The 16,195-nt window shown below is 34.9% G+C and overlaps 1 protein-coding gene across 1 annotated transcript; it reads left to right on the forward strand.

Annotated features, from left to right (window-relative positions):
* Positions 1-5,065: 5,065 nt before the first annotated feature.
* Positions 5,066-6,447, forward strand: LOC110038970. The gene is made up of 3 exons (XM_020743902.1): positions 5,066-5,455; positions 5,842-5,940; positions 6,322-6,447. The coding sequence occupies exons 1-3, from the start codon at positions 5,066-5,068 to the stop codon at positions 6,445-6,447; spliced, it is 615 nt and encodes a 204-aa protein (XP_020599561.1).
* The last annotated feature ends 9,748 nt before the right edge of the window (positions 6,448-16,195 follow it).

Raw genomic sequence — 16,195 nt, forward strand, 5'->3', positions numbered from 1 at the left:
GTGGGGATTAGATTTTATTGGAACATTTATGTCTTCATTTTGAAACTTTTCATATTACTTGTTGTTGATTATATGTCAAAATGGATTGAAGCTATTGTTGTACCTAAATTTGATGCTCGGAGTGTTTTAAATTCTTAAATACAAATATTTTTGCAAGATATGGAATGTCGAGAGTAATTATTACCGATGGAGGATCTCACTGCAAAATGTGTGGCCATACTAATAAAAGATTCTTTAGGTTACATCCAAATATCAAGAAAAAAATTTCCCTAATGGATGCTGAACCTGAACCTCCACTAGAGGCTCCCCCCCACAGTGAAAAAATTATACCTCAGCCTTTTGTCTCTGACAAAGAAAAAAGAATGTATACCCCCTCTTCAAGCAAAGCTCCTCATCTTCTTGAATTAGTTGGTTATGAATAATTGTTCGAAGCCAGTTCTCTTTCTGCAGATCTAGTGGCAGTTCCTTCTATGCAACAGTAACAGTCACTAATCATTCCTCAGCTACAGGGATAAAGAACACCCTCTATCCAACTTGAAAGTCATCCTCTTAAGGAGGGTTTTTCACCCTCTCTTCCTGATACTAATAGTATTACATTGGTAGAAGAGGCAGTGGAACATATTGCTGCTCTCTCCCAGTTGGCCAGAGCGGCTTCTAACCCTCTTCCTTGTTTTTCCCAATATGAATCCACTGAATGCCAATATAATTGGGAACATACAAGGTGAGTTAGGAGAAGGATGGCAGCTACAAATAACTTGAAATAAGAAAAATAATGTCATGGTTGACCCTCCTATAGATGACTTAGTCATTCAAGCAAGCAATTCCTACTCTTTCAAAAGGAACTCCCTATCCTGGCTCACTAGAGAAAAAGCTAAAACTTCCCACCATGATTAATCTATTGTGCTGGAACATTAGGGGGGTGACCCACTCCCTCTCTTTAAAAAAAAATTGCATCTAAATAGGAAATATAAACGTTGGTTTTTAGCTCTTCTTGAACCTATGGTTCACAAATATCCTCTAAAACTTCTCTCCCAATTTCAAAATTTCTCACATTACTCTAATGTTAATAACAAAATTTGGCTACATTGCAGAAAAGAATATGCTTGGACTGTTCTTATTAATGACCCACAGTATGTTCACTTCCAATTTGATATAGAAGGAAAGAGAGGTTTTGCTACTATTGTTTATGTTGGGTGTACTGAGTCTGCCAGAATTGACCTTTGTAGTGGCCTAATAAATATAGTTCAGTCTATGTCATCCCCCTGGCTGGTAGGAGGTGACTTCAACAATGTAGCTGATGTCTTTTAAAAAAGCGGGGGGGGGGGGGGCAGAAATCCTAATGTTAACATGTTAACTGAATTCTCTGATAACGTACTCTCTACTGGCCTTTTTGACCTTAGTTTTCAGGGTCCACCGTTCACTTAGAGAAGAAGGAAAATCTGGGAGATTGGATATATTTCAAGTGAACACCCTTTTGGTTCCAAAACTTTCTACATAAACATGTTACACACGTGAGTTTAGTGGAATCTGATCAAAGACCTCTATTGCTTAGCATAATTGGTAGTCCACCCACTAGCAGACCTCCCTTTAGGTTTCAAAATATGTGGGTGGATTATCCTGACTTCTTTAATCTTGTTAAAGAAAATTGGGGAGGTCTAAACAATACTAATTCCCTTACTAATCTATGACATTTACAGAAGAAGGTAGCCAAAGCTCTTAAGCAGTGGAACTGGAATAAATTTGGTAATGTGTTTAAGAATTTGGAGGTAGCAGAGAAACAACTGAAACTTTTGGAAGCTGGTTTGGAAACTAGTGTATCAGATGAAGCATCACTCTTGGTTAGAGCTGAGAAAATTCTTATGGAGAGTGAGTGATTGGAGCAGTTTCTAAGGCAGAAGTTTGTTGTGAGCAGATTTATGAGATAAGGCAGAAATACTAAGTACTATAATGCTTGTATAAAATACAAGAGGAAATGCAATACCATTCACAGAATCAAGAATACAAATGGAAAATGGCTCGCTGAGTTTAGGAGAATTACTGACACCGCTATTAATTACTTTAGGGATCTCCTCACTGCCACTTCCCAGGACAGTAATCCTCTTGACCTGCAGGTTTTCTAGGAGGATCTAAATTACACTGCAAATCTTCAACTCACTAATTACCCTTCAGAAACTGAAGTCTGGGATGCTTTACAAGACATTGACAGTGATAAAGTAGTTGGGCCAGATGGGAATACTTCTGCATTCTATAAGAAAGCATGACCTATCATCAAGAAGGATGTGATTGCTGCAGCATAAAGCTTCTTCTTGGGGCACCCTCTTCCTAAGTATTTCTGCTCTTCAACTTATGTTCTAATACCAAAAACCATTGAATGCATCAAATGGCACAATTTTAGGCCTATTAGTCTTACTAATGTTCTTTGTAAGATCATTAGTAAGATTATTGTTGCAAGGTTTAAACCTCACCTCCCTAACCTCATTAGGCCTAATCAAACTGCATTTGTCAAAGGGAGATTCATTGCTGATAATGTGTTATTGGCATAAGAGCTTTATCTGGATATTGATCAACCTTGTAGAGGGGGAAACATGATTTACTAGCTAGACCTGAGAAAAGCTCATGACCACATTAGATGGCAATTTTTTCTTGATGTACTGAAAGCAAGGGGTTTCTCACTGGAATTCTGCAATCTAATCTCAAGGTGGTTACAAAAAAATGCTCATTCAATCATGCTAAATGAGCAATCCACTGGTTATTTCACTACTAATAGGGGTGTCCAACAGGGAGACCCTCTATCCCCCTCAATCTTCATCTTAGCTATGGACTATTTTAGAACTATTGATAAATCTTTGTTGAACAAATCTTATGTCAGATATCATCATAGGTCTAATGTGGTCGTTACACATCTAATCTATGATGATGAATTTATCCTTTTCTCTAAAGCCAACAAATCTGCAGTCAAGGTTATACAACATTACATTAATCACTTCCAACTGACTTCTGGTATGAACTTCAACTCATCTAAATGCCAATTATTTTTTGGTAAAAAGGCTAACCCTACAGTCAAACAATGGATATCACAAGCAATTGGTTTTATACCTTCAGTCCCTCCTTTCAAATATTTGGGAGTACCTATTGTTAAGGCCAGACATAAATTGGTACAGTTTGATGATGCCCATTATAAAATTGATGCTCAACTTAACTGCTGGACACACTCCTTTTTGTCAAATGGAGGGAGGGTTACACTACTCAAAAGCATTTTAACAATCTTCCCTTCCTACATACTGCAAGTGTCAGTTATGAAGAAATCTACACAACTACTCTTGTAAAGAAGCTTCAATAGATTCCTATGGTCAGAACAAAGACAACAACTTCATTGGGCCAACTAGAAAAAAGTGGCTAAGCCAGCCATAGCTGGGGGACTAAGCTTTAAGGTTCTACTCCATCTTTATGAGGTGAATTTATACAAGCTCTGGATTAAATTTAGAAAAAAAAAATTCTTTATGGGCTTTATATATGAAGGGCAAATATTGTAGACACTCGCACCCCAGCCTAGTTAATAGAAAACTTGGAGACTCTAGGATTTGGGTGCAAATGCTGAAAGTGAGATAGAAAGTTGAGGATATTTTTCTTTGCTATCTGAAAAATGGCAGAATCCATTTTTGACTGCACAACTGGTGCCCTCAAAGCTTGCTTTTGCCTAAACCTACTGTGATTAATGAAGACCTTTTAGTATCTGATTGTTGATCTGGTAACTCTTGGTGCCTGGATACCCTAAAGGCTATTCTCCCTCCTACTACTGCTGTTTGCATTTTCAAAATTCAGTTTAACAGAGGGATTGCTGATAATTTTGTATTGAAGAAATACAAAATCAAATCCTTGTCCAAGGCCCTTTATGCTAATCTATTTACTTGGGAGAATGTTCCTTGAGGAAATTTTATCTAGAATAAGTTCTTATCTCCCTCTATGAAATTGATCCCTTTGGATGACATCCTTAAACTTAAGGGTATGAGAGGTCCTTCAAGATGCCATCTTTGCCACTCTGAAACTGAATCAATTTCCCATCTGTTCTTCAATTGCAGATTTGCTCAACTGGACTGGAAGGAGCTAACCCAGAATCTAAAAATTAAATTGCTTTCTATGGGCTGGGCCACATTGGAATCCTGCTGAAGTGACTGGTGTAAAATTAAAATATCTATTGTGCCTTGTATTGTAGCTTGGTTCCTCTGGATGGCCAGAAAGAAAGCCAAGTTTGAAGACTCCCTCCCACAAGTAGCTCACATTGTAGTTAATTGCAGAGCTTTCATAAACAAATTGGTATCTCTTAAGGGATTTCCTGATCCATGGAATTTCCCACATCAGTATAAAGACATCATTTCTTCTTTCACTATCTCTTAAGCCTTTTGGAAAAAACCTTCACACCCTTATATTAAAGTTGACACAGATGGTAGTAATAATAAGTACACTGCTGGTTTTGGTGGAATATTTAGAGACATTAATGGATTTTGTAAACTATTTTTCTACTGCCCTATGCATGCACACAATGCCTTAGAGACAGAAGCAGCTGCTGCCTTTTGGGCTATCAAGATTTTTGTTAACATAAAATTGGAGTATCTTCTAGTGGAAACAGATTCCAAAATCCTTACTCAAATGTTTACAGGTGCTACCCCTCCTCCTTGAAATGTCAAGCAATGGTTGAAAGCCATCAATCTCCTTTAAGAAAAATGCCATTTTACATTTATCTTCAACTACAGATAAGGGAACAAGCCTACCAATTGGCTTGCTAGATTAGCCTCAAATTCTGATGGTGTCTTGGTCTCATCCTCCCCTTCCCCTCCTCTCACTCTCTTGTTACGTGGAGACCTTCTTGGGGCCCCATATCTAAGAGTTGTAACCTCTTCAGTTTATTAATATAATTTTCTTGTTTGCCTAATATATATATATATATATATATTCATTCCCAGCTCCACGGTTGTTTGAAAAGAAACAAAAAGGACAGTTTATGTTCAAGCATAAAAAATACGATGTCAATGAAAAGTTTCATTCAGGTACACCGAAGGAAGAGATAATGGATGGTGATGAGGAACTCACTCCAAAACTTGTGGAGACTAATTTCAGCGCTAATCGAGTTATGGCCATCAAACATAATGAAAAAAAGGAGCATTGTAGTGTCTTTATGGATGGGATTCTTCATAGAATTCCCTTTGGAAGAAAGGTAATGGAAGCCATGAAGAAAAGTAAGTCTGGTCTGTGGGATGTTTCTACCATGGAAAAATTTGACAGAGAAGGCAAGTTGAATTCTTGTTGGAACAAGTTCAACAAACATGTCCCGAGAAATATCCAAAGATCTCATTCTCTTAGTGACTCTGTAGCCAAGTATTCTCATTTGTTTGAATCTTTATCAAAAGAAGAATTCAAAAACCTTCCTGAAGGAATGAAAGTGAAATCTTTAGATAGAGTATTATCTTTTTCTGACATCAAAGATTGTTCATTGAGCAAAGATGTGTAAAGTGAAGCTCCCTTTTCATGTCTTGAGAATTTAACTATTTCATCTAGAGAAAAAGTACTGAAGAAAGAAGAATCAGAAGAATTTACCACAGAAATGAGTTCAGAAAATTTGAGTAAAGATGGTTTAATCGAAGAAGAAAACATATCTATTTATATTACTCCACCAGGAGAAAAGCTACTTGATTAAGCACTAGCACGTGAATTCCAAAATCTAAATGGATTTCTTGATTATGCCATCTCTGAAGATTTAGAATGTAGATATCCATCAGAACACTCTACAGTTTCTCCTATCAATATTTCTCATAGAATTAATACTAATAGAACTGATCTTCTAAGAGAAAAATCATTCCCGAATTCAATTGCTTCGATTCTTTACTTCTTCAAATCCACCCTAAGCTCAAATCTAAATTCAACTATGTTAAAGAGATACTGAGAAGATCTAGATAAAACAGAAATGATTTTCTTTGAGCGCTGCACTCCCCCGATGATGACCAAATGGATCCCTTAATCTCTAATGAAGCAGAAGGTTTATCTTAAAAACCTAAAATTATAGAAGATGAATATGATACTTTACTGAAACATCAACATCTGTTTGATTTGATCAACAAAGCTTTGGTGGAAACATTAGACAGTTTTCTTTCTTATTTCTCTCCTTGGCTGTCTTCCTTCAATACTAACCCTAAACCAATGACTATGGGAGATCAAATTCTCGAAGAGATTTTTGGAAACATCTGCTGGCATTTTAAAGGTCAGCCTTAGCTGGGAAAAAATTTAGAAGAAATTGTGTCTTGAAATCTTACGAGGAATGATAGATAGTTGAATATTCAACATGACGTTGAGGATGTTGAGGAAGAGCTTGAAAGTTTAATACAGGATGATTTTTTAGATGATTCTGGGCTTCAGCTTTTTTTATTGCCTAGTTTCAATCATTTCCTTTCCTAGTCTAAGGTACTTTTCCGTGCATTCTTGTCTAACTATTGTAATGTATATGATTTTGGTTAGATTTTATTAAATCTCTATTTTTTTCATTGTAATGAGATTTAACAATGTATATTAGTTGTTTCAATGCATATAATGCTTGTAATGTGTGACAATTAATTGAGTATGGACCTGAATTTTTGATATTGGGTGTATATTTGATGAAATAGTATTTTGGAATCCTACATAATTTTATATATCATAAATTAAGACAAATATTGGTATTGGAAGAAAATTTGGAATTGAATTGAAAAAAAAAAGACGCAATTTTGGTCTCTAGCACCAGACTGGGCGCAAACAGCGCCCACTATATGGACCGTGGCGCCGACAGCGCCATCGGGAGCACCGATGACGTCTCGAGTAGTTTCGCACTTGTAGAGCAAACTCACAGACTTTGACAGGATTTAGCTCCTCAATAACCACGGAAAAGTGCTTTTTAAAGTCCTAACAACTACGTTGGACATCCAAAAACTTATTTCAAATTTCATGGCTTCCAATTCTAGAAATACTTCAAGGTAGGGAGCTTTCAATAGAAGAAAATTTATCAGTTTTGACATGCAGAGATTATAAAACAAAGTCATTACAAAAAAGAAACAGAGGCTTTGTCAATCTTGGATTGATTAATTCAAGTTCTCCGATTGAAAAAATCATTGTACAAAGACGTTGGGAAGTTCTATGTTACACTACCACTGCAGTTTTTGTACTAGTTTTTGTACTAGTGGTAAAGAAATGTGGTAAAGAAATTCTATGCTAACTTACATGAAATTACACAAGGAGTTATCTTCATTTGGATAAGGCTGTACTATTTACTCTGGATTGAATTAATGATTTGTATATGATAGAAAATGTTCCAATCTGTCGTTATACAAATTTTATCCCAAAGAGAGATTTGATGCAAGATGTTTATAATTTTCTGATGGATGAAAATAATAATTGGGATAATAATTGGGAAATCAGAGATTTGGGAAATCAGAGATGAGGGATACGTTAGTTTTTCTGCTTTGCTACTTAATCCAATTTCAAAACAATGACATTTCTTCTTATCTGCAAAACTATTGTAGAGTTACAAAAGAAAGTGTCATTTTAAACTATTGCATTTAAATGGAAAAACACATTGATGTGGGGTCGATTATTTTCAAAATATGTTGTGGGAATTATTATGAATGGGCCAATATATGGACTTGGGCATCCTTCTTTAATTTTCCTACTTTGTAGTCACTTCCAAGTTCCATATGGAAGTTGGGAAAAAGTTTTATTACCTTGGGAGCCCATGATTCCTATTAATGATAATTATATTGGAAATGGAAATGAAGCATTAGAATTATCTTGGACCATTCGTCACACGCTTAAACTCCGTTAATGCCACAAAAAATTGGAGGTTCACTAGCTTTGGAGAACAAAATGAAGAAAATTGAAAGAGAACTTCTTCAGTTATGAAGGCAATAGGAAATCTTAACTACCTTTTTGATCACCTAGATTGAAGGATGAAGGAGAACTTTGATCATACTGGAACAGTTGAAGTAGGGCGGGTGCAGATGTTCAAGAAAAATGGATGGATCAATGAAAATTTGACTGATCAATTCCCCTATCGACCATTCTACAATTTGTATGTCCATTACCAGTCTATGAGAGTCTATGCCAGTCTATGAGAGATATTAGTGGAGGAGAAAGTATTGAAGATGAGGTAGAATAATTGAAGAGGTTAGACTCTTTACTAGTTTAAAATACTTATGTTTTAATGTAAATGTGTAGATTTGATTTACTTTACTTTGCTTAGAACTCTATTGGCTTTGATTATGCGTATAATTTTGTGTCAGTGTTCTAATGTTGTGGCTTGACTTTGACGCTAAATTATAATGTAGTTTTTTTTATGTATGTGAAACTGTGATTAGAAAAATGTATTTGTAAAAAGTGTATTTTCATATATAAAAGTTAGTTTGGTGTTGTTTGTGAAAATGTTTTTTTGTGAATTATTTTATGATGAAAATTAGTGTTCAAAAGGCTAAATAGACTTTGGAGTAAATTGAAAGAAAATTGAATTTTGAAAAAAAAGTAAAAATTTGAATTTTTTGGCCACTGGTGCCGACGGCGCCAGAATGGGCGCCAATGGCGTCCTTGACCAGAACCGACCCAAACCTATAAGTTTCACAATTTGCGCAGTGAAAGCACCATTATTACCCTTTGAGTCACCATCAACCTCCGATTTTGCACCTAGGGCTTGCTATTGCTCGGATTTCAGGCAATTTTAAGGCAAACAAAGTTTGGATTTCATCTTCTCTAGGTAAGAGCTAAACTTTGAACTCAAACTTTTTATTTTCGCCATGGACTTATCTCACATTACCGAGATCCAAAAATTTTATAATTTTTTTTGAAAATTTTGAGAAAATCCTTTGGTGAAGTACTCTTACTTAGTAAATTTAAGTTTGAAATGTTCTACATTGTGATTTTCGAAATTTTGAGAATTTATTTTGATTTTATCAAATTTTCTTTGATTTACCATGACGCCTAGAATGAGCAAAGGAAACAGAAAGGTAGATTTTGATGATCAAAAGTTTGTCATATACAAGGCCAATATTTGTTTCAATAGTCTACTTACAACTTAAAAAGTGATTCTGGATCGAGGATTTAAAAATCTGGGTGGAGAAGTCGAGGCTATTATTGGTGCAGAGATGGAGTTCTATACTAATTTTAAGGAGACTTCTGAAGATTAGGTGTTTGTTCATGGGAACATGATATATTTTACTCCGAGGAGGATTAAGGAATTATATCAATTAGAAGATGTATATAGTTGCAAGTACAAATCTTTATTTGCTACAAACGAGGCCTTAGATGAGGTTATTTCTTTTCTTAGTGATGGAAGAGGAAACTGGAAGTTAAAGAATGGTGTTTTGGTAATATTTCCTCTTTCTATGTTAAATTTAGTATCTAAGGCCTGACACTGCATTATTTCTGGAAGAATGATACCAACAAATCATCATAGTGAGGTTACAAATGATAGAGCCATCCTGAACTTCTGTATCTAGTAGGTGATGAGGATAAATGTCAGCTCTATTATTTCTATGAACAATTGATATATTGCTTTGGGAGAGACCACTGGTGGGTTAGCTCACCCTGCCCTTATCTTATATCTTAACACTATGTATATAGGCAGGAGTTGATTTTAGAGCAGATGAGCAGAGGATTGAACCTCTAAAACATATTGGCATGCCAATATAAGGACTTACGAATCTCAAGTTGGATGGAGATCTAGAAGTAGGACCAGTGATATTCCTTCTACTTCAAGTACTTCTAGTACCCCTACTATCGAGGAACTTATGGAGTAGATGATGATCCAATAGGGAGATATCTTGAGAATGGGAAGTAAAATAGACATATGGAGGCCAAGAATGCACACAATGATGATTTGGCCATACAAAAAATCAAATATGATGCTGCTTATGATGATGCAACGGTCAAATATATGTAGGGTGATCACTCAGTTCAGTTTCTCACTCACCCTATTTTTACCCAATATTAACAACAAAATTTGAATGTGGAAGAAGAAGAAGACAATGATTGGTGATGTGTTATTTAGATTTTTGTTTAATGTATGTTTAATTGTACGTTATTTTTTAGACTATTTGTTTGTAGACTATAATACTTTATTTTAATTGTATGTTATGTTGTGAAACAACAGATTTGTAAAAATGTTTTTATTTTTGGGAATCATTTTAGTACTGTTATTAAGTTTTTACTACTTTGTTGAATGTGTTGTAATTAACTCTTTCTCAGCAAATTTTTATATGTATTATGTGTTATTTAATGTTTTAAGTTATATAGCTTTTCATATTAGCACCTGTAATATTTTAGAGTTAGGTTTCAAATTAGAAGCTTCAACATGTATGCCTTTCCTTTATGTATTAAATATTTTCTTTCACCATTTATTTTTTGATTTTTTCCTGCAAAAACTTTTAAAAATTTAATTTGGGGCGAAAGAATTTTTTTTAAGAAAAAAAGAAAAGAAACTTAATTTTAGTTGTCCTCACATAGCTATATTTTCCAAATATTTTAAAAGTTAACATGACCTATGGTATTAGAGGATAACTTTAGATAACTATATTTATGTTTCTAAATATATAGTAAAGGTAAGTAAAAATTTTTATATAATAAAAGTTAATCTTAAAGATTAAGATATTTGGTATGATAGAATAAGAATATTAAGAATCTTAGAAATTCATGTAAGAAGAATAGAATAAACTTTATGAAAAATCTTTACGGCTAATATAAATTTATAAAGTGAAGAAATGTGAAAAGTTTTTAGCTTTAAGAAGAGGAAAGTGAAGTTCAAAATCATTAAAGGTTATCCAGATAAAGTAATCATCACATAAAAAAAAGAGAAAAAGAAATGAAAAGGAGAAGGATTGAAAATGATACTGGAAAAGAAAAGAAAATAAAAAGAAAAAGAAAAGAAAATGATGTGAGAAGAAGCTTGAGGAGATGTCAGATTAAAAATTGACTTCACTTGAATGAACTTAAAGAAGAAGGCTTGGCTATATTTTCTAAACTTATATTAAAGTATTTTCATTTTTACTAGTAAAGTTTCTTGAAGTTCATTCTCATATGAATATTCTAAGTGGCTTTAATATGAATAATTTGCAATTTTCCTTGAAAAGAATAGCGAATAAAAAATTTTAAACTTGATTACTAGATATTTTTATACCATAAGTATTAACTGGAGTTATTTTAAATTTTTCTTAAGTTATGCTATTATATTTAGTGGACTAAGATATAGAAATATAGAAGTTCAAATATTTTCCATGAGTTATATTTTTATGTAATAAATGAGTTACATGAGGACAAGTGACATTTAAGTTTGGGGGACTTTGATACACCAAAAATAAATGCATTTTCAGACCCATATTTTAAACTCATTGTTTGTGGTATTACACTTTAATGAAAGGTATTTTTCATGTTTTTTCTGTAGGTTGTTGATTTTTAGGACTTGGAGCAAAAAGGAAGCAAAAAAGGATGAAATTTGGAGTAAAAATAGAGAAATTGAAAAAATAGAGAAATTGAAAAAAAAATAGAGAAATTGAAAAAGTGTTTAGCATCGACTGCGCCAGACTGGGCGCCAACGACGCCGATTGACAGAGAAGACAGATTATGTAAATAACCTCTGGTCTCGACGGTGCCAGTGTCGATGCAAGCCCTATTTCTATAAGATTCAATGAAATTTGATGCTTTTTGAAGAGTTTTTGGATGCACCTATTGGAGAACCGACCCTAAGCTCTATGTAGGGCCGAAAATTGATCATAGAAGGGGCCTTCTACTCTTCCTTCGCCCCTTTTTGCCATCCATTGCCACTTTACATCATTCCACACCATTAGTGAGTTATTTTATTTATAGTTTAGAGTTTGTGTGGTTTACTTAAGTGTGAATTCTTCTTTAAGAAGTGTTGGGGAGGAAGAGAAGTGAAAGATTTCTTCATCCTACATTTCGTAAGAGAGGCTACAAGGGATTTGCTTTAAGAAAGAGTTTCATAGTAGTGTTGTCTGTTTATTATTGTTGTATGAACATTATTTTATATATGAAATTTGTGTTTTGTTCTATCTTTCTCATGAAGTCTGAGTAGTTTTTTTTATCTTTCTCCCTACTCTAAGATATGGTGAAATGAAGTGATAATCTGGATGTGCCAACGTTAAAATTAAAAGTAAATTATGATGATTTTTCAACTCCACTCTTAATTTACTTTTCGATCTGGCCAATTGAATTATTAAAATAAGTTGTGAAACATATGATAGTTGTGAAACAAATAAGTTGTGAAACATATGATCCAAGAAATGGAGTATGAGTTCTACAACAGAGTGATAATCACATTTAGATCTATGAAGGAGTATTTCGTTTATGGAATCAATTGCAAATAAATAGGAAAATATTTTTTTTGGGTGTAGAATTGGTGATTTCTAGGGTGACGGACTAAAAATCGCCAATTCGATCTTAGTGTTTAAAAACTAAAGCAACAGTTAGCCTTCAGGTGAAGGGAAGTGGGAGCTCTGAAGCGGGAGCCAGTCTCTTCAAGGGTGGTAGCCTGTATCCTTCTAGCCTAGCCACAGATTTAAGGACTAAAATTAAGATTAGTCAATGATCTTATGGAACACTAAATCAGGGTAGTGAATTAAAATTGCTCCTATTTGGCACAATACAAATTTAGACCATTTATCTCATTTCATTTTACCAAAAACTCATTTACCAAAAACTCATAAACTCATTGTAGTGGGAAAGATGCTTTTTCACATAAGAAATCTTCATCATATAAATATAGATTAATACTTTAGTAGTTACTGTTTGTACTTTGCATTTCAATTTTGCTAGTAGTTAAAATAATTTATTTCTAATAATATCTCAAACATTTGAAATTAATGAGAATAATTTTGTTTAATTTTTGTAAATTTTCTAGTTAATTTATTATTTTAAATTTAAACCTTCCTCATGGGATTGATATTTGGGACCATGGGATTGATATTTGGGACTTAAACAGAAAGTCTTATATTACTTATAACGATATTTATACTTGCATAAAATCCCAATCTTAAGTGCTTAACATTATTATCAATAAAATATCACACCAAGTTTTTTGCACCATTGCAAAGCGGAGTCAGCTCTATCAATTTTACACAACTATATTTCACCGGGATCAGCGACCCTGGATTTGATGAGATGAATATCCATGAAGTTTTCATCGAGATTGTCATTAAAGTCAGAATCTTCATTTCATCATTAACAAAAACTTGATGTTCTCGTGCTCACTCAAAAATCTCAATCCTAAGTTTCTCAAACTTTCTTCAATTATCGCCTCTTGTAGCCTCTTAAGATCTGAAGGACTTTGTTGGGTATCCTCTACCTACTCATCCATCTTGCTAGCAAGTGACAATGTTGGATACTTCAGATCCCCGCTTCATTCCATGATCCTATCTTACGACCTCACTGAATCGTATTGGTACAGTGACCTTAGGTACCCACACCTCTTTCTTTGACAGTGATGTCTTGATACAGGGTGTCTCAACAAGAACATTGGCATATCAAAGAGAGGTACGCTCCCCATGGTGAAGACTAGATATAACATCGGGTAACCTTTTTTTCCTTCCCATCGGAACTTTAGGGACATCTTTATGGGTGCTAATTGGTAGAACTCTCAGACCCGGACATGACTTAACAGGTTGACGGCCTATAGGCCTAGTAACGGTAGAATCAGTAGTAACAGTGGCAACATCAACTCTGCTTCTTAAGCGGAACCTGTCAGGAATGCGGGAGGTGAAGTTTCAGTTGGTGTCTCATAACTTCTGGCAGATCTGACGTCCTTTAGTATTTCTTTCTTCATGTGAGGGGATACTACACATTCCACTGGCTTAGTAATTCACCAACTGAACAACCTTCCTTGGCAGCTAGTCTCTGGAACAATATACTAACTCGGGTGATGGGAGTAGACTTCTTCCTCTCTCCACCATGTCCATAAGGAGACGGTAGCACAGCGAAAGTCTTCTGGATACTCTCGTACCCATCGGTGTCCATTAAGGGATGGAACCTACTCCCTTACAAAAGCAGATAAGTATCCAATAATCCTAGTTCCTCCTAATGAGGAAATTCATCAGCAGGCAAATCTTCAGAAGTCTGAGCTTTAATAGCGTCGAAATCTTTTGGTTATGGTTCCTCCTTTGTGACCGAGTTAGTGGTGCAGCTCTCAAACTCAATCCAATTTTAAATACTGATGGCGGGACAACTAATCCTTCAGTTGGGTCTTCGACGATCATTACCTCTTTTCCCTTAGCAAAAACGGGAAAGACCGACTTGACAGGTGCTGTGGTGATAGTAGCCTTTCCGTCCTTGTAAGAAGGGAAATCCTGAGGGCTGTTCAGGTTAAACTCAACTAACAATTCCTGAACCTCTGGAGCTACGAATTTCATCACAAAGAATGGGGATTTCTTGAGAATGACCTTGAGATCCTTAAATCCTGCTCCAAGCATGATGGTGGGAGTGACATTGTAGGCGCTGCGGCACGTCGGCAGGCTGCAGGAAAAAGTGAGCGTTGGGAACGCCATTGTAGTAGCTTCAAAAAAAACCATGGGGTCAGTTAGTTGACTAATACTTTTTCATTTGAGTGTTAACACTGAAAATTAACAAAGGTCGATCTGTAGACCGGGTAAGTCTTTATTTAATTTGCGAAGATTTTAAAATTTTAGTAAAAAATGGTTTGAAAGTAGAAATATTTAATTAATACAAGGAGAATTAAATAGTAAACGCAACACAACACAATTCTATTTAATTTGCAAAATAGCAAACCAAACTCAAAAAAGAAAGTGAAATTTAGGACTCAGTGCAGAACCAACTTCACAATGCATAATGCTCGGGCAGAACTAGTCAATCAACACACCTATCAGGGGTCTAACCCCACACAAAGATTAAAAAATCATTAATGACCTGTTGAATCTTCCTTTTTAAAGGTGATTGAACAGTCAATCTTGAAGTCCAAAAAAGTTGACTGTACTTACCCAAGAAAGAAATGGGTAGAGCATGTCAACAGAAGAAGGGTAATTTGGTCCTAGAGAACATGAACACATTATCAATGTGTGAAGATAATATTTCCTGATCTATATGAAGAGAGAAGCTACTCCCCAATGGAGTTGCCAGAAGCTGTTGGCACTATTTTGGTTGAGAAAATGAAATAGCACTACACCTCAAGTCGTGTATCTATCCCGAAAGATAAAGATAAGACTTAAGATAAGACTTAAGGGTTGGGCTCAATCCAATAAACTAAGAAATATATGACATTCGTTTGGTCTGCAAAAATCATTTTTTTTATAAGCCGACAAGTTCCCTTATTTAATACAAAGTATTAAAAAGGGTTTATATTAAGCTAGGTTTGAAAAAGCTTCCTATAAGGGTGAGCCCCTATAGTTAATTACATCCGAAATGAACAAAGTCATTTAGGAATAATCTCGATAAAAATTAGGAAATATTATCATCAAAGAGGTCAAAAGGATAAGACTTTTCAACAAAATTAGGCAACGAGGTGTGAAAGGGGAATGGCTCAATTTTGGAAGATTTATTGTAAATTCCAAAGGAGAAAGAACTACAGGGTGTCACAGATCCGAAGGAGAACCTCAGTGACATCCCAAGCTATCCTATGGTTTGGCTTCAGTTTAGAAAAGAAATATTAAAATATTTCAAAATGCCAATTTTTATTTATTTTGGGCTTACATTCATGTGAAATGATCACATGAATAGCCTAGAAGATATGAGAATTTACGTCGTAACGAACGGCAACCTTAGAATCCTAAGATAACTTACGCTATAAATTGTACAAGAGAGATCTACAAAGGCCTAAAGAGAGGTTGAGGATTTATGTCACACTAGGCAAACTACCTCAAAATCCTATGGCTTGTTTTTTAATTCTATGGAGATGTATGTCTGGTGTAGACATGTTTTGTTGTTGAAGATGACCGTGTTGCCCACAATGTTATCTCCAAGCTCCTCGTCATAGGACCTTCGAGTTCAATATTAATTTCAAGTGTACGTACTATTGTTGAGTCAAAGATCAGCTGCTGGGTACCCCTTATGAAACCAACTACCGATCTCTTACTCTAAGATATAGCTTGTAAAAGAAACAGTAGCGGGCATAAGTAAAGGAATGCATTGACAACACAATATGTATAGGAGCAGTAAAACATGCAGTATA

The sequence above is a fragment of the Phalaenopsis equestris genome, unplaced genomic scaffold (genome assembly GCF_001263595.1).
Source record: "Phalaenopsis equestris unplaced genomic scaffold, ASM126359v1 Scaffold234598, whole genome shotgun sequence".
Lineage (NCBI taxonomy): Eukaryota > Viridiplantae > Streptophyta > Magnoliopsida > Asparagales > Orchidaceae > Phalaenopsis > Phalaenopsis equestris.